The 27824-nt window shown below is 36.6% G+C and overlaps 3 protein-coding genes across 3 annotated transcripts; all 3 read right to left on the reverse strand.

Annotated features, from left to right (window-relative positions):
• Positions 1–17370: 17370 nt before the first annotated feature.
• Positions 17371–19180, reverse strand: LOC143551700 (uncharacterized). Its single transcript, XM_077042085.1, has 3 exons — positions 18356–19180; positions 18140–18277; positions 17371–17617 (listed from the first exon to the last, which is right to left on the reverse strand). The coding sequence occupies exons 1-3, from the start codon at positions 19145–19147 to the stop codon at positions 17396–17398; spliced, it is 1152 nt and encodes a 383-aa protein (XP_076898200.1). The 5' UTR covers positions 19148–19180; the 3' UTR covers positions 17371–17395.
• Positions 19181–23023: 3843 nt separating this feature from the next.
• LOC143550926 (uncharacterized) lies at positions 23024–25098 on the reverse strand. Its single transcript, XM_077041476.1, has 4 exons — positions 24826–25098; positions 24603–24758; positions 24279–24521; positions 23024–23161 (listed from the first exon to the last, which is right to left on the reverse strand). Exons 1-4 carry the CDS (start codon positions 25096–25098, stop codon positions 23024–23026), a joined length of 810 nt encoding a protein of 269 aa, XP_076897591.1.
• Positions 25099–26658: 1560 nt separating this feature from the next.
• Positions 26659–27267, reverse strand: LOC143550937 (uncharacterized). Its single transcript, XM_077041485.1, has one exon. The coding sequence runs from the start codon at positions 27265–27267 to the stop codon at positions 26659–26661; it is 609 nt and encodes a 202-aa protein (XP_076897600.1).
• Between the last annotated feature and the right edge of the window lie 557 nt (positions 27268–27824).

The raw sequence follows: 27824 nt of genomic DNA on the forward strand, positions 1-27824 counted from the left end.
GAGCCAAGTTTACGTTGATCTGACTAGGTTCAGCTCGACTCGTGAACAGAAATCTCCATTTATAAATATTAGCATATATCCACGGTCAAAGCATTAGTATCCCTCAACCCATCCCTTACCAATACAATTATGTCTCCGGCATCCAATCAAGTCTTTTGCGTTACCGGCGCCGGCAGATACATTGCCTCATGGATGGTCAAGTTTCTGTTGGAGAAAGGTTATATTGTTAGAGGAACCGTTAGAAATCCAGGTACAATATTAAATATTAAATGTTGTTTATTTATATTTCAAATGTCTTAACTAGTTTTTCATGTTAAAAAATATTAGATGACCCGAAAAATAATCATCTAAGAGAACTCGAAGGAGCGAACGAGAGATTAACTTTATACAAAAGTAATCTCCTCGATTTCGAGAGCTTACGAGAAGCCATCAATGGATGTGTTACCTACAATCTAACTTCTAAGATGTAACTTAATGTGTGTATGCAACAGTGGAAATTAGAGGTGAGAAAAAACCCTGTTCTGGACCCGTTTTGGTTCTTCAGGAAAATCGTACCCGGAGACCTTTTACCTGGTCAAAACCTGACCCGGCAAATCCGGTCCCGGAACGGACTCTTACCTTACCCGAATATTGACTTTTGTTAACCATACCCAGAACCGGCTCCTGAAAATACCTAATTTGTGCACCTATGGTAGAAATTAATTAGCTTGGTGTGACTTGTTCAGTTGTTTGTACACCAACGACCAAAGTTTGCAACTATTTTGGGCCTTCTGTAAGTGGTTTTCTCAACCAAACTCGGCCCAACTATTGAGATGGTGTCAAAATTAAAATTTTCGGTCCAAAAAATCGCCCCCTAATCAGATGTCCTTTTGAGTTTTTGATTCCAAAAATGTCCCATAAACACTAGCGTCCGACCACAAAAGACTGGTGATGGCGCCCGTACTAACTTTAAATTAAATAGTTTTATAAAGTTCTAAATATATCATTACGTGGCTTATTTTTATCTATATGCCGACATGAATTTTATTCAAAACATAGTGGGATCAAATTTATATTGAACATTTCGATGTAAATTGACCCAACTATTGACAAAACGAATTTAAGTGTCAAAATTCGGAAACAATAGTTTGGCACGTCCATGTGAAAAAAAGGCTTAGCAATTTCATGATGCATATAATGATTTCATCTGGAAAATATCAAAGAACTCAATTTTAGCAACCAGTCAGTTTTAATTTGGATTTTGTAGGGTTGGGCCGTATAATAAGTCTACACATAGAGGCCCAAAGAACCTTAGCCCATATGCTTTCTAAATTCTATACAAGGGGTGTTTCATCTATTTGGTAAAAATCCTCTATTCTGTTAATATATTTGGTAACTACATCATCTATTGTAGGCATATACATATGCATCTCAATGATGGACCGATGACTGATTTGACCATTATACAAGACTACACTACGACTTTTGACCCTTTCTAACGAGTTCTTCAAGGTTTTACACATCTGGAAATAATTGAATGAAGAAGATGAAGTGTGACCGTTTAATATAGCTATCGCCTATCACAACGGATCCGTGTAGCAACAATGTAGAAGTATATATATCCCTAAATTGGGCCAAGCCCAATGGTTTTAGGCCTAACACATAGAAGCCCATGAAACCTAGCCCAGCTGCCCATATGTGTCCTATATAAGTGACGCTTGAAACGTCAAGACCGAACCGTTTTGACCGACTCGGCTAGCCCAACCACCAATATGATTTAGCTATAGCAAAAATAATGTTACCTGATCAGAAACCATATCGTGAATATCACTAAATTAAAAATGAAGGGGTTGGGGGACGGCCAGCGTATGTTGGGACTTGGGAGTCTAAATATCCGGTTGGTTTTCTTTGGTGGGGACGGATGGTGAATATTTATATATTTTGTTATTTTAGAAAGAGCAAAATTGATATTTTATTAACAATTTGGTAGAAAGTTTGATGGCATCTAGCTTAAGGAATACAACAGTGGGAGTCCAAAGACATTTTCCTACATGGGTTGGAAATCTTTTCAGTTGACTATCGCCAAATACTACTCACAGGGGTCGATCTAAATTTTTACACCATGATAGCACTAAAAAAATTACACAGGGGATTAATTTGGGATTAGTCGCTAGATGCCCCTAGGCCGATAATGTTTACCTAATCGGTCCCATAATCAGTGGTTAGACCTAGTCAACCTAATTTTTTTTAACTTTCTTTTTAAACCGTTAACCCCGGTTATTGGTTTTTCTCAATGATCTGTTATCTTTACGTTTAATCTATACTATGCAAACTTTAAAATATTTATATAAACTTTTATGTGTAATTTTATAAAACTCCATATAAAAATTTCAATCCGATAAATCCTTATTAATTGCTAATTTCTACCCTACCGCTCGACTAGCACATAGCCAGTTAAACAACCGTGGTTACAATAGCAAATAAGAATCCTGTAATTTGTCTTACGTATGAACAAGAAAGGGTTTTACTATGGACACACACCACACACACTAATACGCCGCGTATAGCCCTATACGTAGCGTATTGATTGTTTTGAATTATTGGAGCCCGGCTCTCTTTCCTCTCCTCCTTTCCTTTTTTTATTATATATACATACGTCGATTTGGATGTTCGTCACTTAAAAAAACACACAAGAAGATTTTTTTGTAATATATACCCATAATGTCATGATTTAACTATTTATTTCCGGAGTCGAACGAGGAGGAGCCGGGTTACGCCGCTAACGATCAGCCTAGCACGTTGTGGTTACCCAACTTGAACCAGGTTTCGTTTTATATTTATTTAGTATGAAGTCGGTAGTTGTTTTTTTAACTAAGACCTGCTACATTGCGTTTTGTTACGAGTATGTCGAGTATGATATTCAGCCCAAACAACCTTACAATCAGGCTAGCTCGTTGGGTTTACCAAATTTGAATCAGGTTTCGTTATATATATTTATTTAGTATGAAGTTGTTAGTTGCCTTTTTAACTAAAGCACGCTACATCATATTTTGTTAGGAGCAAATCGGTTGTTATAGTCAGCCAGAACAGTTTTACGGTAACTCTAGCTCGCCGGGCCTCCCAAATGTGAACCAGGTTTCCCGTACTATTACCGTTATTGTTAATTTTTTTTATTATAGTATTACTAGTATTATTTTTAAAACATTAATATTATTATTAAAATATTATTATTGCATTATTGTTATTATTATTATATTCATATTATTATTATTATTATGAATGTTATTACAATATTATTTTTTTATTAAAATAGTATTATTATTAAAAAATTATTATTCTAAATATATAATTATATTATTATTATTTTAATATTATGATTATTATTAACATATTATTTTTTTATATTATTATTAGTATTAAAATATTATTATTTATCACTAGATGGCTTCCCTCTCATGATCACATGATTATCGCAGCACTAATCATTCGTTTTAAGACTCAATTCAAATAAGCATAAGTCTAAACATTCTCTACGCCTTCCTTACATGTCTTTCCATATTCTGTCCTTAGTTTGTTGCATCCTCTTACTATGTTGTTGTGGTTCCACCTTCGATTCACTTACAGTTATTCCTATCCGCATAGGCAAAGTATCCTGTACTCCAACAGTTGTCACATCCCATGAACTTATCTTCACCGAACTCCTACTTACGTGTTTCACTTTCATCACTATCTGCCTTTATTATAATCAATCTATTTCCTTTAGAAACCTCGATGTAAGTTGATTGTCTAGACTTATGAGCTCATCTAGGATTTGGCCTTGAAGATCTCTGAGGAATCCTCGGGCGACCAAATCTGATTTTCACATCGTGAGTATTATCTTCCAAATCTCGGTATAACTAGAAAATTCAATCCCCTTTCATCCTGCTCTCATCCTTTCATCCCTTTTCAATTAGGATTCCTTGACAGTCACCCGTAATTCTCGATCATCTCTTCTTTCTCAACATTCGCTTCATCACTCACGATCCCAACAAGTTCCCTTATAGAGTCAAATATTGTAGGTATACTACATGTTTAGCTAATTTCATTTGACTTACCTCTGTTTCTTTCATGTTGCTTCCACTTAGATTCTTGATCTGGGTAGCCTTTAATGCTTCAGCGAGCATTGTTGGCATTGAAATGTGAAACAATTGAGCAACTCCCTTAGTATATTCCACTACAAGCTCCAAGTGAGATCCTTCTTCATTACTTTCTACAGTTGGAGTCCTACTGCTTTCGTATATCGTTGCGTCACACATTTCTTCAAAAGGTGCCTGGTTGGCACATGTCCTATCACAACATTCAGTACGATCTCCTCGTGCTCATTTCTTTGAAACATTCATCATATCTTTTCTTTGAGGGAACACACACGTTATCACTCCAGGAATTATTTAGCACATGATTTGTAATGTAAGTAGTTAATGACAGTGGCCAAGTGTAATTAACTCTTTACATTACTCCTTAGGTCCTACATACTTCCCTTTATGATTTCACTTGTGCTAGTTTCTACTACTCAATCATGAAAACATATAGATAACCTATATTCTTATCCCTAGAAATTAAGCAAGCATACACACCTTCTTCCCTAGAAATTAAGCTAACATACACACATTCTTATCTAGCAATTTAAGTTAGCATTTATACATTCTTCTACTTTCATTTAACATGCATATACATATATTTTTAAATCTTTACATGAACTTAATCATGTACTTTATCGTTCTCGAGCTTTCTTGAGTGGCATACGGCTATCCATATTGTCTTTCTTCTTTGGTCCCATTCTCTGTTTGAGTCTAAGCATGTAAGGATTCTTAAATCTCTCAAACTTTTGCTCTGATACCAACTTGTAAGGCCCCGAACCCGGCAGCCTTACATTCGGTGTTGAATTTACTCATAAACACAGTTTGTTAAAGCCGTAGCATAAACAATTTACAGTGGAAACTAAAAATTTTTACATTACAACTCTTTTCTCTAACTAATCTTCAATATGGATAGTCTCATATTGTAAGGCCCCCCCGACCCGGGTGCCCTACTTTCTTGCTAGTAGGCTTTACTCATTCACATAATTTGGAAAATCAGAGTTAATTAAAACATTTCGCGGAACATAAGCGTCAATCATTCTTACATAACATAAGTACTTGTCTTAAACAGAAATAACACACATAAAATATAAATAACAAGTGTCTCTTCTTTTCTTCGATGCCAGTCTTCCTTTATTCGCCACGTGTCTCCCTCAAGTCACCTGTCTCATCCTACTCACCTGCGTGCATACTAAAAGTCAGCTACGCTGAGTGAGTTCTAGTTAATCAATTAACATACAATACGTTCACGCCCATACTTATACGCGTCCGAAGATGCGTATTTCGTACTTACTTGCTATTACTCATTCATACACACTTTACGCACATACATACGCATTTACACACTTTCTTTACTACTTTCCTAAGGTATACCTTAAACTATCCTACTTCTACTATCTCGGATATTATTAGGGTATGGTCCCTCAATCTCAGATATTTGCAAGAGTCTGGTCCCTTCTATCCCAGATATTAATAGGGTCCGGTCCCTCTAATCTCAGATATTATTAGGGTCTGGTCCCTACCATCTCAGATATTATTAGGGTCTGGTCCCTTCTATCACAATCTTAGGTATTATTAGGGTCTGATCCCTTCTATTACAATCTCAAATATTATTAGAGTCCGGTCCCTTTGTCTCGTTTAACCATACAACCATACATGTCCTGTCAATCGTCACATTATGTCCTATGTCTCCTATCATGCGTGCATACTTTACACATCTTGTAATTGCATATATAATAATAATATTTATATACGCACATTCGTACAACGATTAATAATAACATTAAATAAATAATCATATACATATCATACACTTATCACTTAGGATAAGTGTATTAACTATCACATAGGAGTATGCACACAGCCCCGAAAAACGTCATAGAGAAAGGGGCTAGAACTCACCTGTAGTCGATTCCTCTCTGAATTAATAGTAATTCCTTTCTTCAATTGCACTCGACTAACTGTTAATAACGTACACATATTAATTCTCTTAATTTGTGTATTAATTATTCTCTAAGTTAATGGGGTTAACTTTTAAGTTTACCGAATCGACATGTAACCTTCATAAACCGTTCATAATAATTTAATATACTTGGCATTATCTTATTAATGAACCGTCTTTATTAGTTTACATTCTTAACGACATTTATTATTATCGTATTTGTATTTATTATATTAGTTCATTACTATTCGTTTTTATTATTATTATATAATTATTTATTTTCGCAAGTCATCCTTCGTACGTGAACTCCTTTTACTTTCTCCATTTACAGGGGACTCTTTCGTTTAAGTGTTACCAAACGGGTCTTATAAACCATTGGCTTGGCATGAGGCGGGTTGTGGGTTCTAAACGAGTCGGGTTCGTGTGTTTGGCTCATCTTCATCCCATTTTCCTTTAATTGAGGCGGGTCACGGGTCGTGGGACGAGTCGGGTCCTGGGTTCAATTTTCGTTTATTTCCTTATTCTTTCTTTTGCCTTTCTTATTCATTATTATTATTATTATTTTATTATTATTATATCCATCCAACTACCTTCCTCCCCACTACCCTAACCCTAGCCCCCCCTCATAATCGTTTTCTTCTTCTTTCTTTCCATCAGATCACCGCCACCACCCCTGCCCTACCCCTATCGCCTTCCATCATGCTTCACCCAGTCACTGCCACTTGCTAACCCCGGCCACTACCTCAACGGCACCGAGTCACGCGGGTTTATTCGCGTCGCATCACTCTAAATCGCACGGGATTTCGCATCGGGTTCGCACGGGCTTTTCGCATGTCGTTTCGCACAAGGATTTCGCATGGGCTTTTCACATGTCGTTTCACACAGGATTTCGCACAGGGTGCGAATTTAACCCTTCACACGGGGATGCAAATTCAAAACTTCGTACGGGATGCGAATTCATCACTTTGTTTCATATCTGAGGGTTTTAGCGATTTACTTGGAGGGTTCGGTTTCTCAAGGGTTTGGATACGAGACTCGTCAAGAACGTTTATGGTTCAGATCTGGGCTCGTGTTCTGGTTTTGGTTTAACTTCGTCACAGGGGTTCGGCATGTTGGGTTCTCAATTTGTTGGTTCCTGTTTCAAGTCCTCCGACTTGATTTCCGTTAGCTTTGGGTGGATTGGTTTGGGATTCGGTTTTTGTTGAACCCATCTGCATCCGGCTGCTATTATTGTTTGTATTTTCTAAACTTATGTTATTGTTTACATTGCTAGATCTGATTGGAACTCATTTATCTTGGTTCGTTTATGTTCGACTCTCAAAGATTTATTTATTCATAGTTATTAATAATATTAGCAGCAAGAAACGGAAATGGAAATAAATACACTGTGTACCTCGCAGATTTGATTAAACTAGATCTTGTATATCTTGCTTGGTCGGATTTGGAATTAGGAGCGTTTGGTACAGGAGATTTTTGTGTGTATGTGTGCCAATGATTGGGTGATAATGATGAAATATTGAGGATAAGGATGGATTTAGGGTTTTAGGGGTTTAAATAAGTAAAGCCCAAAAGCTTTTAGGCCCATAAATATGTTTAAGTCCACCAACCTTAATAATCTTATCCTATCTTATTATTTATTTACTCCAAACGATGCCACACGATTTGATAACTAAAATAAAATTCGCGGCATTTAATTTGTTTATTTATTAACGAAATGAGGACGTTACACATATGCACCTCAAGCCTGCCACACCATCACAATACCTGCATGCATACTAAAATTCAACTATACGCTGAGTGAGTTCTAACGTTTCTTTCTTTTCATAACATACGATTTATAGATAGATCACATCTTTCGAACATTTACACATAACATAACCTTTCTCACTCGTTATTTACTTTCTCTATGTTTTTCTATCAATCATTTTGTAACTATATTCATAAACGCTTGCTCATAACCGAGCCTCCTATTCTTGCTCATAACCGAGCCATCCTTCCTTGCTCATAACCGAGCCTCCTATTCTTGATCATAACCGAGCCGTCTATTTTTGCTCATAACCGAGCCGTTTATTCTTGCTCATAACTGAGCCTTCTTTCCTTGCTCATAACCGAGCCATAAAAAGTTAGAGGGATTTGCCATCCTAACTTATTATGCATGCATAAGGCCCAAAGGCGCTACACATGAGCGTATACACATTATTCTATACATAGCATTCATACTCATTTATATTCATATAACATCCTATGTAAGCATTAATAGGGTTTGCTCCCTAACTCTTTCTATTCCATTAACTAACATTCAAGCATTCAAATATATATTAATAAATTAACATATAAACATGTCCCTATAAGAAATATATCATTAATTAAAATTACATATATCTACTTTTTCACATACTAGTATGCATACAGCCCCAAAAACGTTTAAAGGAAAAAGGTGGCTAGAACTCACCTGATCCTGTTTCTTTCGGAATTGATAACACCTTTCTTTTGCTGGGCACGGCTAATTGTTTAACTGGTATAGGTATTAATTACTACTTTTCTGTCTAAGTCTTACTACCTAAGTTAGAAACTAAGCTAACTTAGCCGATGGTGCTACTATCTTAGTCGCATCGCGTATACGAACTAATCGCATCACATATGCAGACCAATCACATCAAATATGCAAAACCAATTGTGTCGCATATGTGAAACCAATCGCATCGCACGTACAAAACCAATCGCGTCGTATGAGAAAACAATTCGCATCGCATGGATGCAAAACGAATCGCATCGCATGGGAAAACAATTCGCATCGCATGGGAAAACGAATCACATCGCATGGAGCAAAATGAATCACATCGCATGGACAACTATTCGCATCGCATGGACGAATTCTGATTGCATCGCATGGCTAAAGTAATCGCATCACATGCTCGTGCGATGCGATTCTTTTGCATGCGATCAGGATCTCCTTTTTCTATTTTACCATTCTTTTAGTTATTTTGCCTTTTAACCATTCTTTATGCCCCGTTTTACTATTACAACGAGTTGCGGCCTTAAAAACCTTATCTACTTGGGTATTACACGGTCCTAACATACTCGTTCATCCCGAATCTCAACCTCTAAGTCTTTTACCACAAAATTTATGTTTTTCTTACACGTTTTAACCCGATTTACTTTGCTTTCAAATTTCGTGCACAACCGACTTCGTTTACTTGCCCTTTTCACGAACCGAACACTACCCGTTTTACCCGAACCTAACAAACTTACCCATTTACTCTCAAGTTCATTACTTTATCCATAATCATGACCCGATCTATCATCCTACAAAGTTTCATGCAATTCCATACACGAAAAGTAAGACTTTTTTAATAAAAACGTACCTAAGGTTTATGTTCGAAATCACTCGAATAGCCCAAAACCATATCAAAGGAACTCGGAATTGATTGATTCAAGCGGCCGCGCCAGCTGCTGCTGCCGCTGGAATCCGCCGCCACCATCGTCGGAAAACCCAAACAGTCGCCGGAAATCTTCATTTTCTACTGTTATGGTTTTGCTGATAAAAACCAGGCTTCCCGACCTCCGATCGAAGATCCGTCTGGTGGAAACCTTCATTTATATTCTATGAACACTCAGTTAAAATTTGAGACCGATCTGACGGTTAGATCTCCAGGAATTATAAAGTCTTTGTGGGTTGCTCTCTCAAAAACGGGAATTTTGTGAAGAAGGAGGTTGGAGGTGATGAGGATTATAAAATAAGGATCTGGACGCACATAAGGTACGTTTTAATATATTATTGTTTTACGGTTTCTTTTAATTTGTCTGCTTATTAAACATATTTTTATTGTTTTGTTGTTAGCCGCCGCAGCACGTTCCACGTACATATCGCGCGGTGCATTAGTATCCAGCCACCGACCCTAGGTTGCGGTCCGTTGAGCAGGGGATGATGCAGCTGTCGCGCCAGGTCAGTTGGCTTGTTAGTTGTCAGGTGGCGCAGTAGTCTAGACATGTTTACCCCGTGCCCCCGCCACCCACTCCCAGTTTTGACCACGAGGCGAGCATGTCTGGCGTGATACGCGGACGGGGAAACGATGTGGATGCCGCCGGTGAGGGTTCAGGGGCCAAGCACAGGGTAGAAGACGACAACGACGTTGGCGACGCTGCGTTCAGGGGCCCCGACGACGACTTCGACTTCCGGGACTTTGTGTAGATTTTTATGTTTTATTTTTCGTATTTACTTTTATTATTATATTGTATGTGTACAATACTGGTTTTGGTGTATATATGTGTTAATTGTTTTGATCAAACTTTTCCCAGACCATCTAACTACGAGATGCGATTATTAATTAATATTGAAAATAAAATGACACACAACTTTACATGCAATTTTTCAACTTACTCGATATGAACCGAGTGTACTCACCACTTAAACAAGACAAAACTTTTAGGTTTCCACGTACTTACACTGGTTCTTAATATTATCATTCAACACCGAACCTACAAACCCCCCCCCCCCATCTAAACATAAAAATAATACTAAACTTAAGCTTAAGCTTAGTGACAACGAATATGTGTTGAAGTGAAGACAACTATGGTTGGTGGTGGTGGCCGAATATCAAGACAGTTGGAGTTTGAAGAAATCGAGAGGCGTTTTTAGATGCCGATAACGAAAGCAGCCAAGAAATTGAAAGTTCATTTTGGCAATGCCAATTTTTCCAAATAAGCCCTGCAACTGATTCAAGATGCCGCTATCGAAAGCAGCCAAAAAACTGAAAGTTCGTTTGGAAATGTCAATTTTCCCAAATAAGCTCTGCAACTGAACGCCCTTTGCCAAATTTCGAATAATAATAAATAATGAATAAATAATAATAATAATAATATTAATAGTAATGATGATGATGATGATAAATAACAATAATAATAACAAAAGAAAAGAAAAACATAATAAGACAAATTTGGTGGGTTTTTTTAGAGACACCCACCAATACGCCGCGTATAGGGCTATACGCGACGTACTAGTCGGTTTTTAGCAAGAAGGAGGGTGTTTCCAGAAAACACGACAAGAAAATGTTAAATTTGAACAAACCACACTGGCTTGTTATCCATCTTACTTTTGATTTTTAAACAAAACAAGGGCATTCCCATTTGGGAGACATTGCATCACGTGTATATATAAATATATGAACTATTTTATTAATTATTATATAAATAAAGGTGTAAGACATAATTACATGCACATAAATATAAACAAACTGAGCCACACGTAGTTTTTATTAGGGGTGAGCAGGAAACCGAATTAACCGAACTGAAACCGAATTAACCGAAAAAAGAAAACCGAAGCATTAACCGACGGCTAATTTTTGTTTTTTTTTTTGAAAAACCAAAATTTCGGTTTCGTTTCGGTTCGGTTTTCCATTTTTAAAAAACCGAACCGAACTGATATGTGTTTTTACTTAAATATTAATACAATTAGATGTGTTCTTTTAGATGTTATGATCAGAAACTAAACACCAAAAGGATATATTGTTGATGGTGAAGAAGATTATGAAGATGATGAAGATTAGGAGTAAACTTTGAAGATGAATAAGATAAAGAATAAAGATTGGAACTAAACTTTTAGTGCTTTTTGATTAAGAACTTTGTTGAATTTTAAACTCTAGTACTCTTGCAAGTTTGTATTCGTTTGGTTCCATGTGACAAATGCCTATTTTTTGTGTTTTGAATCTAATATGAATTTTTCTTATTTTGGAATTTTTTTGCAATGTCTACACACATAAAAAAAACCGATTATAACTGAACCGAAAAATAAAAAATCGAACGGTGTGTATATTCGAAAACGGACTTTTCGGTTTCGGTTTCACCTAAAAAGCGAACCGTGCTCAGCCCTAGTGTTCATCATTTATTTCGCTGACACTGATTTTATTAATATCCAACTACTGGTTACTGTTATCTCGAAAAGATTGGATTCAGGCTGTGAAGCTCCGTGATTAATATCCAATTATCTTCTGGGTATGATATTTTCACATTTTCTTGATTACAATGAAGTCCGTCTGGACCGATAATTTTGGAATTAAAATCATCTCCACAAAACCATGTCCAAAAATCATAGAAATCCGTGTTTTTTTTGAAATTCCTCTGAGTTGATGAATTTCAAGTGAACATACACCACCACCACCACCATGATCATGATCTCCACTTTTCGGCCACCACCCCACCCATCACCACCACCACCATTCCCACTTTTCTGGCAAACATCATCTCTATTACCCTCCTATCATCGTCGTCATCATCATCATCATCATCATCATCATCATCATCATCACCTTTCCGACCACCACCCCGCCCACCACCACCACCATTCTGACTTTTCTAGCAAACATCACCTCTAGTACCCTCCCATCATCATCATCATCATCATCATCACCTTTCCGATAAACCACCAACCAGAGATGAAGCAAAAGACAAGTCACCGAAACCACCGTCTCCAACGCCGCAAGAGGTTGTTTTGAGGGATTTTATGCATTGTGAAGGTTGTGTTAGAAAGTCCGGTGATGCGCGTCTTAAAGGCCTTGAAGGTTTGTATTCTTTTGTTAACCATAGTTTTGAGGGTTTTTATACATGGCTCCGATGGAGGAGATGTTTTCCGAAAAAGTAGGAAATGGTGGTGGCAGTGGTGGTGGTGGGTGGGGTGGTGGCCGAAAAAGTGATGATGATGATGATGGGAGGGTGATGGAGGTGATGCTTGAAGGAAAAGTGGGAATGGTGGTTGTGGTGGGTGGGGTGGTGGTCGGAAAGGTGTGATGATGATGGGCGGGTAATGGAGGTGATGTTTGCTAGAAAAATGGGAATAGTGGTGGTGACGGTGGTTGGTGGGGTGGTGGCTGGAAAGTGAGATCATAATGGTGGTGGTGATGGTGGTGCATGTTTTTTTGAAATTATCTTTGAAGACAAAATTCACTTGAAATTCATCAGCTCAGATGAATTTCAAAAAAACACGGATTTTGATGATTTTTGGAGATGGTTTTCATGGGGAGATGATTTTCATTCAAAAATAATTGGTCCAGACAGATTTCATTGGAAAACCATCGAGGTAGGTGAGGTGAGGCCGAAATTCATCGGCAGGAAAACCTATGTCATGGGGCCGAGGATTTTCATTGGATTAATATTGGAAATTGAAAATTTCAAGGACCTATTTTCATACTCTCCCTCTAAAAGTGGACTATTTTCAGAATTTTCCCCTAGTAATACTTCTCCTAGAATATTACTTCTCTCTCTCCAATCAAGCCCCACAATGATAGCTGCTTTTTTTTCTTGTCCTCTGCTCCATCGTCACCTTCTAGATCATCTCCACCATAGGGTAGGTGCACAAACCGGTTTAAAACTCAAAACCGGTTTGGTTTGGTTAACAAAAGTCAAAACCGTTTTATGATCGGTTTCGGTTCAGGCTGAAACCAGTTTCTTACCATGTTACGATCGGTTTCGGTTCGTGTTTTGGCTGGTTTTTGCCCGGTTTTGGCCAGTTTCGATTCGGTTAACTAGTTTGGAACCGGTTTTGGTGGAGAAAACTACAAACCGGTTCCAAACCTATTGTTTCAATCAGTTCCAAACCGGGTTTCAACATAATCGGTTTCAAACCGGTTCGGTTTCGGTTCAGTTTTCGGGTCGGTTCGGTTAACCTGTTTATTTGCCCACCTTTACCATAGGGTTCTTCAAAAATAATCATCAATTTATAACATATTGGGTCGGTTATCTTCTGTCCATCTTAACCTAGTGGGCCCTGCCCAATTTAATATGACAAAAAAATCAACAAGTTGACATAACTTTTTTATTAGGAAAAATTCCTAAAATGACCCTATTTTAGAAAGAAATTCTAATTTTATCTCTCAAACTTAATAATTCCAAAAATGTCATCTTCTAACTCATTTTGGCCATGCATTAGTAAATCTAAGATGTCTTTAACGACGTGTTAGTATAACATGTCGTCAAAGACGTGTTAGATTTCCTAACGCATGGTCAAAGATGAGTTAGGCCTCCAAACACATGGTCAACGACGTGTTAGCGTCAAACATATAGTCAAAGACATGTTAGCTTTTTTTTTTTCATAGTATATTATTATAACTAATTTACTTATATTTGATTTTTCTTTTATAACTTCTAATATAAAAATTTTTATATTATTTCTAATATACCGAGAAGCCATGCGTATTGTTATCTACATGTTAACAAAAGTTTTATTTAAAACCGTGTGGGGTCAAATTTGATTGAACATTTCGAGATTGATTTGACACGGCTCGAATTGGAGTAAGTTTATGTCGGTTCATAAATAAAAACAAGCATGTCTCGTCAGTATATTCGAAATAATATAAAAAAAATTATATTAGAAGTTATAAAAGAAAAATCAAATATAAGTAAAATTAGTTATAATAATATAATATTAAAACAAACAAAAGGCTAACATGTATGTGACTATATGTTTGATGCTAATACATCGTTGACCATACATCGTTGACCATGTGTTTGGAGGCCTAACTTATCGTTGACCATGAAACCGACTCAATTTCTCGACAATATGGCAAAAGTGTTGGCCCAGATGGATCAAACAATCATATCAAGCGAACGAATAAATAAACGAACACGGGATATTGGGGTGACAACCCTCGACTCTTTTCATATAACCAAACGAACTTCTCAAACAAACATCACGAGTATAACAAACTTACATCGAGAAAAGACTTCTTGACTCTCACTCATAAAACTAATAATCTAGACCCTATTTATAGACCTACTAGACTTGCTCTCCAAGACAAACTTAACTTAGGAAACAAGGTAAACTTATTCTAGAATAATCCATATTAAAATAAACTTACAAAACAAACCCTCAACTTTATTAATAATTCAAGATTATTCTTCATTCACCCCCTTAATCTTGAATTGTTCATCTTCTCGCTTTTATTCCTTCTTTTCAGCTGACCATAACATACTTGCTTCACCGATTCCTCAAACTTAGCATTAGTTCCTTCCATGCTTAACTTTAAATCCATACTGTTATTTCCCTTCTCAACTCACTTCTTCTCATCAACTCGTTCTTGACCAATAGTTTCAACAACTCCAAATAAATCATTTGGAATCGTTCCAAACCGAATATCCTTCACTTTCATAATCGGTTTCACATCATAACTTACTTTCTTTTCAACTTCGAAGTTGTTAGGATTACAACATACCTGAAGCTTGATGTTGTACGTCCTATTCAGATTTCTCTGAATCTTCATCAACAATCTCTTTTTCTGATCATATAGCCTCAATATCCCATTGGCTATTTCAATCTTACATCCTTTTTCATCTAACTGTCCCAAGCTGAGAAGATTGGTCTTCAACTTAGGCATATAGAAAACATCACAAAACGTTTTCTTTTCACTAGTCTTACTTACCACAGTCACATTACCTTTACCTTTGATTTCGATCTCGGATCCATCACCAAACTTCACTTGACTCGAAAATCGTTCATCCAAGGTAGTAAAGAACTCTATCTTTCCTGACATATGATGACTTGCACCATTGTCTAAGTACCACGTTCCTTCATTTTTTTCATCCTTTTCAAACACACCAGAGATAACCCTCTCTTCATTCAAACTTACTCTCTTTATTGAACAAACTGCCATGAACAAAAAAGGATCAACGCCATCTTCTTTCTTTGTCAAATTCACTTCTTCATCCCCTTTGCTCAGTTCTTTACATTCATTCGAGTAGTGCCCAATCTTATCACAGTTGTAGCACGTTACATACATCCTTCTATCTTGCCATTCTCTCGGGTTCTTTTTCCAGTATTCAACTCGTTCATCATTCTCACGTTCATCATTCCATCTTGGATTCCCTCTTTCTCGTCCATTGTATTTTCCACGGCCTCTACCACGTCCGCGGTAGTTTTCAACTTTCTTTTCAGTTTAGGTGAACATGAGCTGACTTTGGGATAAACTTCCAGTCACATTCTTGAACTTGCTTCTTTCTTCATATGCTTTTAAACATCCAACCACATCTTCAAACGCCATTGTTTTGATGTCTGTGAGTAGCTCCATCGAAGAAACAACAGGTAAATATTTATCTGGCATAGAGTTCAAGAATTTTCTTACCAAAACCTCTTCTTCAAGTACCGCTCCCAAGCTCTTGTACTTTGACTGTACTCCACCCAACTTCGCTGCATAATCATCAATACTTTCTGTCTCCCCCATCTTCAATCCATCTAACTCGGCTCTTAGCATTTGAACACGAGCTTTCTGAGTTCTTTCTGCACCAAGATAACGAACTCTTAAGGCTTCCCAAACATCTTTCGGTTCTGAATACTTTGCCATCTGAAGCATCACGTCTTCAGGTAGGGTTTGGAAGATAACACCTAACACCATAAACTTCTTTCTTTCTTCAATTCCTACACCCTTTTCTTTATCAATTGCATCATGCAACCATTCGCACCCAAGATAATTTTCACCATAACTGACCATGACGCATAATTGGTCGAAGTTAATTTCAATGCTTGCAAAACAAAACCACCCATCGGTTCTTTCATTGTTTCTGAGCTCCCTGCTTCTTTATCACCAGACATGACTCGATAATCAAACTACTCTTTGATTCCTTTCCGATCAAGAAAGGGCTAAAAGAAAACAAAGCAATAACGTTTTCGGTCTCCACGTTGATTGATAAACAATTGTATAAATTCTCACAATATCTATTAATAAAAACTAATGGTTAACAGTGGCGGTTTTCGTAAAAAAATCCAAAGCACCAAACCCTTTAGCATCAATCACACTTCCCAATAAACCTTAACCGAATTCCTTTCAAACAATTATTCTTCCAAATTCCCAAACCCTTCAAACAATAAACCCACAAACAGAAATAATATTTTTATTATTTTTGTCGTGATGTTACTAAACACAAACACAATTGTGTTAAATTAATTCACAACTTTTCTTTTCCTCTCGCAAACAGCAAACGGCCGTCGATCGAACGAAAATCAAATAGATAATAACCAAACTCTTCTTCTGCGAACAAGCTTAAGCTCTGATACCAATTATTGGCCCAGACGGATCATACAATCATATCAAGCGAACGAATAAATAAATGAACACGGGATATTGGGGTGACAACCCTCGACTCTTTTTATATAACCAAACGAACTTCTCAAACATGGAGAAAAGACTTCTCGACTCTCACTTATAAAACTAATAATCTAGACCTACTAAACTTGCTCTCCAAGACAAACTTATTCTAGAATAATCCATATTAAAATAAACTTACAAAACAAACCCTCAACTTTATTAATAATTCAAGATTATTCTTCAAAAAGCATAAAAGACAGAAATCTATCTTAAGCTAGACCAATCAGTTATTAAGAAGACTCAGCAACAAGAATATAGAACAGCCCCAAAACTCCGGTATGCATCTGTTTATTGCTGTAATTAGACTCCAAAGTTACAAATTCGCCTTTGGCTATTTTCACGGATCCCGGTTTAGGATAACATGTAGACATTCCTACAATGTAACCAGCTTCATCTCCTATATCTTTTCCTTTCCCATATATAGGTTTAGATGAACAAATAATGCGTCCACCCTGAATAATAATCCTTTTACTTTAAAATATAAACTTTGACACAAAATCATTAAAGAGACATGTTTACCTAAAGGTTGTAATGAACCGAAATTTCTTGTTCGTGAACGGTTCAAAAAGACGAACACAAAAAATGTTTTACTTGATTTGGCTATGGTCGGTGTCAACGGTTCAGTCGGCTACCAAGCTTGTGTTGGTGTGTTTTTTTAATGTTCATATTCATATGTTAGTTGACATATAAATTAATCACATAATAAACATATATTTTTGTTTAATAGTTAATAATTTTGCTTAAATCTATATATAAGATCAGAGAAGTCATTAAAAAGTTAAAAACCTTTAATGAACAAGTATATATAAACAAACAAACATTAACGAACATGGCCTCTGTTCGTGTTAGTTCATTTAGTTAACCAAACAAAATTCCTTGTTCATGTTCGTTCATTTATTAAATGAATGAACATAAACGAACTTCTAGCTAAACAGTTCACCGAAGATTCGATTCATTTACAGCCCTATGTTTACCTCTCCATAAAGAGCAGCACCTATTCCTCCAATGTACTGTTGTGCAAAACCATAAATAACATCACCAGCAGCTGGGAAACTCACACTTGACCTTCTGGTTGCAACTCCGGAGGTAGATTTTTCGATATCATACTCGAACTATAAAATTAAAAACTTTAAATTTTTAACAATAACATTCAAAATTTACTAAGAGCGCGCCGTGTTTAGCTAACTTACAAGGCAATCATGGATTCCAGTGTGCTGCCAAGTATCGGTAACATCTAATATAAACACTTTAACAGGAACTATGGAGTCACTCCAATCAACCCACTTAACCGTGTACTTCAAGTAAACATCTCTTTTGATACTTCGAAACCCGCTTCTCACTTTACATTGTGTTCCATCATAACAACAATGCAACCCGCCCGCATAATCAGGTTTCAAAGGCTGACCGTCTTTATCCACCGTCACATTATACAACTCACATCTACACTCATTACACCCCGTTACATCCACTGTCCCCCGAGTGTCAATCGCGTGGATATTAAACATCCATTTCTCTTCATACCCAACCGGAACATTAACCGGACTGCCCACTTCAATCCCATACGGATCAGGAACATATGTCGATGTTTTTCGTGTTTCTGATCCCATTCCAAAGAACTGGGACCGACCGTGATCACATAGTCCTGCATTCCCTGCGATAATTATATCTTTACCGTGAATTTGCTCGTAATATCTCACAACAACCCAGTGGTGAATATAAGTTTCTTCAAGAGAAACCGAGTTTCCAGCTTCATCAACAACTTCAGCATTGAAACTTTTTATAGCGATATGACCTTTCGGGAACTCGATATCATAGTAAGTTTTGTTTGAAACCGAACCCGGAAGCTGGGTTATTTTTGGTGATAAAAACACCTTTGATTTCAACCGGTTTTCGAGTTTTACATAACCTTCTGTTTGGCTAGTAAATATTGCAAATGACATGATGCATAATAAGAACAACACACATTGCGTACCAGGTGACATATCCTTGGCCTTTGACTTGAATTAATCTGAAGAAAATAATCAAATTATTCATATTTTTTTGTCTACCAAAAGTTTGATAACAACTAAATATTCTAAAAAACCTGTATGATCCGGATGACCTGATAGATAATAATTGTATAAATAAATCATGATTTCTTGAGCAATAACCGAATCGCTAACTAAAACTGAACCTACGGCTGTGAATTTCCAACACGACACAAACATAACACGAATTTCACGGGCATAGGTTTTGTATAAACGTATTCGGGTCAGGTTTGAGTCGAGCCTCTTTAGCTAAACTGGTTGGGTTCGGTCCAACCCAGTGGGTTCATCATTAACCTATTATTTCTTATTCATTTTTTTAAAATGCGTTTTATGTAATAAATTAAATTGGTAGGGTATCTTCAGACTTCAATACTAAAAAATAGTTATATAATATTTTGAGGTTAAAATTTATGCGTTTTATATAAATTTTTATATTTCTTTTTTGTAAAATGTAAACTTTTAATATTAGATATGTGAATATGCTGGTCATGTTCGGGTTCACGTGTCTTTCACGATTTTCAAGTTAATGTCGTGTAGGGTGGGACTTGCAAACACGAATACTTCTGACTGAATGGTTAACCGAAAACTAATGAAACCGAACCGAAATTAACTAAAAACCGATTACCCGAAGATTGAATCAACCGAAACTAATCGAACCAAACCAAAAACTAACAAATTAACTGAATAACTTAACAACAGATCAACCGAAAACTTATTGAGTTATTAGTTAATAAAATAGATAAACCGATGACTCGGTTTCGGTTTAGACCAATAACTGAACCAAACCGACCTGTGCACATGAGTTGAAGTTACTTACCTAGAAGTGTACTCTATGAAAATACTGTGAACTTCACGGCCTGATGTACCTTTTCATAAAGTTTCATAAATGAAAATTTTGAATTTGCTTGTTGAAAAGAGGCAAAATAGATTAGAAGAAAATGATTGTTTATTTATGCATGATTGCATATAAGTAGATAGCGACAAGAAGACAGATAAGTGTCGTAGTCAGAATTCAAAGCCACCTTTGAAAGTGGTAGATACTGTAGATGTCACATCATGTTTCATTATATGTTCTTGTCATTTTTGTCATTTTATACTTTGTTTGGTTCGTTTACAAGTGATAATTTGGAAATCAATTTTAAAATTAAATGAACGAACATGAATAACTGTTTATATTTGTTCAGTTTATTTACAAATGATAAGTGTCGGAGTCAGAATTCATCGCCACCTTTGAAAGTGGACGAGACTGTAGATTAGGGTTGTCTTCAAGAAACGAAAATTAATTCAAATATTTTTAGTCGAGTCGAAATAAAAATGTCCGTAAACCCAAAAAAGTAACGAAATACGTAAGCTAATTTTTTTAAACAACAATTAACGTTGTTTTCTTTAGTTTTTAAATTTAGTTTGGACCCAGTATCTTATATGGATTACGGATAAAAATAAAAGTTTTGGGCCCAGTATCTTTAAGATGATCAAGACCGATACCTGCTTTATAAAAAAAAAACCTAAAAGATATATATTAAAAAATTAATATGTAAAAAAATTTTGGCTTTCGAAAATTACGTGTCTCAGGCGACCGCCTGTAAATTAAGATCGATACCTGTTAAATGAAACACCCCAGTTTATACTTATTCAGTTCATTTACAAGTGATATGCGGGAAACCAATAAAAACACCTCCAATGGGCTTTTGTAGGAGACGTGTATATGGCATTGACAAGAGATGTTATTGGGTTATTAAAAGGAAGGGTTCGTTTTGAGTTAGATATCCGTTGTGGCCTGCTATCTCAGCCGTGAACGGCCTGGCGCGATCAACGTCGGCCAAAAACACCACCACGCCCGGCTTCACCGCTCGCCGCGAGCGGGAGCCGCGACTCTGTGCGAGCATGCTCGCTTGGGCTAAAGAAGGAAAATTGATGGGTTGGCTCGCAAATGGATGAATGCAGCGGGCGCGAACGACAACGGGTGAATTTACCGGTGGCATGAACGACAAGAGTTGAATGGTTGAGTCTAGTCAGCACCGCGCGACACAATATGATTGGATGAATTTAGAGGCTGGCTTCAATGACAATACATAACCTTATAAGAGCTTGTGTTTGGCTAGCTTTGAGCTCTTTTTCTAAAGCTAGCATAAGCTTGGCTTTGTGTGACATTTTTTAAAGCTTGATATTATCTTTTGATTAACTTATATACACTTTTTATTATATATTTTTATTTATTCTTTTATTATAATTTTATATATGTATATATATTATTTAGTTTTTCTTATTGTAATTTTATATAAATGGTGTAATTTAAGTTCTATGTAGTGGTGTGTTTTTGCGGCGCCTCTCCGAGTTGTGGAGGGCGTCTGTGTTTTGGGTTTGATTGGTTGTTTATATAGTTTACAGTAAAAAGAAAAGTACATTAAATAAAAAGGTTTACACATGATAATAAAGATCAAGCTCAGATTTATTTATTAAACAAGCTTATTTTAAGACTCGAGCTCGTTTAAGGTTAGTTTGCTTCGAGCTTTTGATGAATCGGTCTCAAGTAACTAACGAGTCGGCTTTGCTAGTTTGCACCCGTAGTTAATTTTTTCGGGCTAATCTAGTTGGGTCAGAAGTTCTGAGCCCATAACATTTTACAATGGGCTAGCCCATGAAACAATAAGAGTAGTTTACCTATGAACCATCATGTTACCAACGTGAGTGTCCATTCCAAAACCAAAACGTATCATGCTCCAAGGTTAAATGTCTCTTCAACTGAACCGTATATTTCTGACATCTAGCAATAGAAAACATTGGGCGTATTATGACCCATCTGGTTTGTAGGTAGTACATACCACATACGTCAAGAAGACTAGTTTGGGCGTATGACACACCGACAAACGTATCACACATATGATGATGTTTTCTGATAGCTTGATCCGTTTCACGTATTCTTATTATAAATACATGTTATTACATATCCATACTAATCATTGAGATATATGAAATTAACTCGCCTATGATAGGATCGACTGATCAAAACAATCATAAAAGGGGACCAAACAAATCATGTACCAAAATCTAGTTGGGAAAATAATCAAATATCAAGGTGTATTGGTTTTTATTTATCTCAATCATTATATTTTGGTTGTTGCCGGTCTCAACTAACGAATTAGCTAATAACGATCCCACATTTATCATATTTGTTGTCAATGGTTCGCGACTAACATAATTTTAACGCCGTTAATTGCAGGTCGCCGGAAAAATGTTTTTGGCTAGAAAACTCGCATTTTTTTCCGGGAAACTCAACGTTTTCGTTCCAAACATCTTTGTTATCTTGGATCGGACCTTTATGAATCTTTTTCTAGTAAAAGCCCCAATTATTGAGGTTGTTGGAACCCTAGACCCATCGTCGGAATTGGTTGGTAGTGCTTAAGTGGTGGTGGTTGATTAGTGGTGAGTCAGTTGGTGGTGATGGCGGTGTTCATTCTGAGTTTTCTAGCAAAATATGTGACTTTACCGGCCAAAATCGTTTTTCTGGCTACCTGCAAGTAACGATGTTAGAATTCTGTTAGTTGCGGACAGTTGGAAACAAATACGTTAAAACATTGGACCATCAGCATCCAATTCGTTAGCTGGAAACAGCAACGATCCAAATATAATAGTTGGAACTTGAGACTAATAAAAATCAATATTCCAGATATCAAACATAATTTACAAAGTCATAATTTTTAGAAGTAATCTATATGAAATACACAAAAGTCAACTTAAGGTAGCCTTCCCAACGATAACTTGGAATTAAAGATCTTTATTTTTTCATAGATTTACCAACACAGATCAATATGATAAAAGGTGGGATCGTTATTACATGTTCAAAGGTACAATAGGTTGGTACCCATCCCCATCTTGCTTTCTTTGTCGATAAGCAATTAAAACAACAGCAAATGGTGCTAGCACAACTATACCCCACAAGCATTTTGATACCTTTGATTCTTGATGATTCTGCATACCAAAAGAAAATTGATACAATTACTTCGACAGTTCAACTATATGGTCTATATTATAACCATGGACTGGCTTTTAACTTCAATTAAACAATTAGGATCGGGTTGCAAACACACACACAGATAAACTGCAGAAAAATAAGATTAAGTTGACCTACGTCAACGGACTGCAACCATGATATATTATTATTGCTCTATGCTCTTATGACGAGAGAATTACAAGTACAAAAATTGTTTAACTGACTGACTCAGTTAGTTTTGGGACAAAATATGTCACTTCTCTAAGTTGATGGGGTAAAACAAAAATTATGTTTATTTGAACACAGGTTATTTTTCTTCTCCAAATAGGGGTGCAAACGAGTCGAGTCGAGCCCAAGCTCGACTAGATTCGATCTGAGCCAAGCCCAGCTCGACTAGGCTTGAGTTTGGCTCGTTTAACTTACAAAAAGCTTGCGCTCGAACTCGGTTCGCTTCTATCTATATTTCTAAAGCTCGAACTTGGCCCGCAAGTGGTTTTTCTAGTTCGAACTTAGCTTGTTTACTATTTATTAATCAATTTTTAAATATTTATAATTATTTTTATATATTTTTTCATAATTGTATTTTAATTAATAATAAATTATATAAATTTTCAAACCCTCCCTTCATAAACGTGGTGGGGGTCGTGGTGGTGATGTCGTGGTGGTGGCGGTGGTGAGGGGCGGTGGTGGTGAGTTTTAAAGTTTAACTACATTTTTCATTTGCCTTCCTCTACTTGAAGAATGACATATTTTGCCCTAAAACTAACCGGGTTAGTTCCCGTTAAAAAAAGTCTCAGTGGAGGTCAACATGGTAAAAATTGGGATTAATCTAGAGAATTTCTTAAGTTATGATTAATACCGGCTAATTGGCCAAAATTTAGATATTTAAATCCAATATCCGAATATAAAATGAGAATCAATAAAAGAGAGTAAGATTGTTCCATTTGTCTCATATTTAAGAGTTGTACTATATAACATAATAATAACTTTCTTTCTAAAAGTATGTTTATTTGTAATGAAACACTAAGACAAAAGTGATGTGCCTTACCAATTGTTTTCAACTTTTAATACTCAAATAGAGGTTAGAAATCATACTTGAACTGGATCATTCAGTTCCAAGGAAGACTCAGCAACAAGAATATAGAAGAGTCCCATAACTCCAGTATGATTCTTTTCACTGCTGTAATTGATCTCCAAAGTTAAAGCTTCACCTTTAGCTATCTTCACGGACCCCGGTTCAGGATAACATGTCGACATTCCTACAATGTAACCCGCTTCATCTCCTACACTATTCCCTTGCCCGTATATCGGTTTAGACATGCATATAATATTTCCATTCTAAACAAATTAAAATATTTTGCTTTTAAAATGCATTCTAGACCATAATAAGCATCCAACAATTAAAACCGAAAACTTTACCTCTCCATATAGAGCGGTTCCTATTCCCCCAATATGCTGGTGTCCGACACCATAAATGACGTCACCAGCAACTGGGAAGGTCACCATTGACCTTTTGGTGCTGGTGAAGTCACTAGTAGCTACTTCAGTGGTAGGTTTTTTGATATCGTACTCGATCTATAGAATAATAGTTAAATTATCTATAAAGATCATGAAAGTTGAATTTTGACACGATTCAACTTACGGTGCAATTATGGATTCCTGTGTACTGCCAAGTATCGGTGATATCAAACATATAGACTTTAACCGGTATAATGGAGTCACTCCAATCAACCCACTCAATTGTGTACTTCATGTAAACGTCTCGTTTTAAAATTTTAAGCTTGTTTTTCACTTTGCATTGTGCTCCATCGTAGCAACAATACTTCCCTCCCCCGTAATTCAGATCCATCAACCGATGATATTCGTCCTCCGTGACATTAAACAAGTCACACCTGCATTTCAAAACCGATAACATGGGTTTTGTGATTCAAAAAGGGGTAGCGGCGCAGCTTGTTGCCCGCTTGCCTTCTGTTTCGATGTAATCCAAAAATATTAGTTCTTGTTTGTTAGAAAATAACATGGTAATCATAGACATGTTTAGTAAGTAGTAATATAAAAAAAGAATATTGGCCTCATATAATCCCAACTATGGCCCGTTGGCAAAATATAATCCCAACTACGCTTGTGGGTGGAAAATTAACGGGAAGTTAACCTTCCGTTAGTTTTTGGTGATGTGGCCGCTGAGTTGTCATTTATTATAACACGTGGCCACCGAGTTGTGGCTTAACCCGCTTACGAGGATGATGACGGGGCAATATAAACCTGTATGATATGTCCACCGTTGACCACCATTGATGCATTCCGCCGCTGGCAACCTCCACCACTACGCGTCCTCTAATCTGCCACCACCACCAAACCCGTCCACCCCTACCAAACTCGAATCTGCCACCATCGCCGCCTAACAACCTACATATCGTTGGCCACCTGCAACAACCGACATCAAAGGGATAAAAAGCTCCGGCGGGAGGGTTCCAGTGAGATTAACAATTTCGTTTATCTCCAAGTATTAGCTCAGGTCTAATACTTGGAGATAAACGAAATTGTTTACTAGATTCGCCGGAATATTCTCAGTGGGACGGGTGTTTGTAGCGGTGGCGGCCAACGGTGGTTGAGGAGGAGGTGGTGAGGGTGTACGAAGATAGTGGTGATGGGTGGACAGGGCTTATGACGGTTGTCAGAGCGGATGATGATGGTGGTCGGAGATGGTGAAGTGGTGGCCGGAGAGAGAGTGATGGCCGGAGAGAGGTGTTGTTGATTTTTTATATATATTTTTTAATTAATATCCCAGTCAGCATCCCTGTCAGCAGGTTATGAGACAACTAAGCCACCTCGTCACAAAAAATAACGGAAGGTTAACTTCCCGTTAATTTTCCACCCATAAGCGTAGTTGGGATTATATTTTGCCATTTCGATAATTGGTCCTTATATTTGCCAACGGGTCATAGTTGGGATTATATGAGGCCAATATTCCTATAAAAAAAGGTACATGGTTTGGTATGTTTGTTGACTCTTCAGCAAGCTTGACTGTTGACTTTTTAGCAAGTTTGACCATGCTGACATTCTATATTGGTAAGTCATGTTTGACCATGTTGACTTTTCAGCAAGTTTGACCATGCTGACATTTTAGTAAGTTATTTTCGCTAACAAAAGCCGAAATTTTTTTTAATGAAATTTGACGAAAACCATCACAAAATCGACTTAACGGGAATCCATATGACAAAATCTCTAAAAGTTTAAACAACTCTAACAAAAACCGTCACACATTTAAAAAATCGAATATAGTGAATTGTTATAAGTTACCTAGTCAAAAGATGACTTAAAATCCCTAAAGTCTAAAAACTTTAACAAAAGCATCACACATTAGAAAAAATTAACTTAATGTAACCCATACAAGTTACCTAGCTAAAACATGAGTTGTGCGTAAATTCGACCCTATTAAATATCTATTTTCGTTACACATACATACCTATTTTTGTTACCATTTTAATACAATGCGATTGATACTTGTAACATGATACCTGCATTCAGCACATCCAAGTACATCCACTGCATTCCGAGTGTCAATAGCATGGATATTAAACATCCATTGCTCTAGATATCCATCAGGAACTTGCAACGGATTACCCACTTCAATTGCATAAGGATCAGGTATATAAGTGGATGTTTTTCGTGTTTCAGCTCCTAATCCCCAAACCTGGGGAACAAGACGATCATTGCATATTCCGGAGTTCCCAGCCAAGATGAAATCCGATTTGTTAAGCCCTGGATTATCGCCTTTACGTATGTAATAATTCAATGCAACCCAATGATGGAGATAAGTTTCTTGAAGAGAAACAGGATTATCAGTTTCATCAACAATTTCGGCGTCGAAACTCTTTATAGCAATATGACCTTTTGGGAACTCAATGTTATAGTAATATTTATTTGAAACCGAGCCCGGGTATTGGGTTATCTTAGGTGATTTATACACCTTTGATTTTAGCGTGTGTTCGGGTGTGTATATGTGAGCTTCGGAAGTTTGATCACTTGTTGCCCATAATGTGATTGCTAGTAAGAAGACCAAAAGTTGACTACAAAGTGACATTGTTCACCCTTGAGGTCAATTAATTAATCTGAACAAGACATATGAAAGATAATCTATGTTACACTAAAACATCACATTATTTTATGCTGTTAATATAGTTCCAGCACACTCAGCACTACCAAACAAATGAGTATCGACAAAATCCGGTAACTTATAAGAAAAAAAAGGCTTCTTTGCATACGACTCAATTTTAATAATTTTTGTATCAAGCATATATAAAAGAAAAAAACAAAACAAAACGACTTTTTTTTTAAATATCAGAGATTGTTTGTTATTGGTGAAAAATTGTATGTTATTAGATAAAAATTAAATTTAGTGTAAATATAAGCTGAGAGAAAAATTATATCGAGATGAAACGCTTATTAATTACAGGTACCCATTTGTTAAAAAGTTAAAATGTAAAAAAAAAAGTACCAAACAAGCATTCATTTAAAACTAGTGGCATTTAACGCGCTACACCGCAGACATCATCAGTCGGTATCAATTCGACAAGATATATGTACGATACCAGTATGCGGTATAAATCGAAAGAGAAAACACAAAAATAAAGTCGTGAT

The sequence above is a fragment of the Bidens hawaiensis genome, unplaced genomic scaffold (genome assembly GCF_021521415.1).
Source record: "Bidens hawaiensis isolate Kalapana, Puna unplaced genomic scaffold, B.hawaiensis_p1.1 tig00001016_1, whole genome shotgun sequence".
Classification (NCBI taxonomy): Eukaryota; Viridiplantae; Streptophyta; class Magnoliopsida; order Asterales; family Asteraceae; genus Bidens; species Bidens hawaiensis.

Excerpts from the sequence above, each read along its gene's own strand:
- LOC143551700 (XM_077042085.1), bottom strand. The coding sequence starts at position 19,147 with ATGTCACCTGGTACGCAATGTGTGTTGTTCTTATTATGCATCATGTCA. Across the intron at positions 18,278-18,355 it reads CTGGAATCCATGATTGCCTT|TTCGAGTATGATATCGAAAA; the intron begins GTAAGTTAGCTA and ends TTAATTTTATAG. Across the intron at positions 17,618-18,139 it reads GTGCTGCTCTTTATGGAGAG|GGTGGACGCATTATTTGTTC; the intron begins GTAAACATAGGG and ends ATTATTATTCAG.
- LOC143550926 (XM_077041476.1), bottom strand. The coding sequence starts at position 25,098 with ATGTTATCGGTTTTGAAATGCAGGTGTGACTTGTTTAATGTCACGGAG. Across the intron at positions 24,759-24,825 it reads CAGGAATCCATAATTGCACC|ATCGAGTACGATATCAAAAA; the intron begins GTAAGTTGAATC and ends ATTATTCTATAG. Across the intron at positions 24,522-24,602 it reads GAACCGCTCTATATGGAGAG|AATGGAAATATTATATGCAT; the intron begins GTAAAGTTTTCG and ends TAATTTGTTTAG.
- LOC143550937 (XM_077041485.1), bottom strand. The coding sequence starts at position 27,267 with ATGTCACTTTGTAGTCAACTTTTGGTCTTCTTACTAGCAATCACATTA.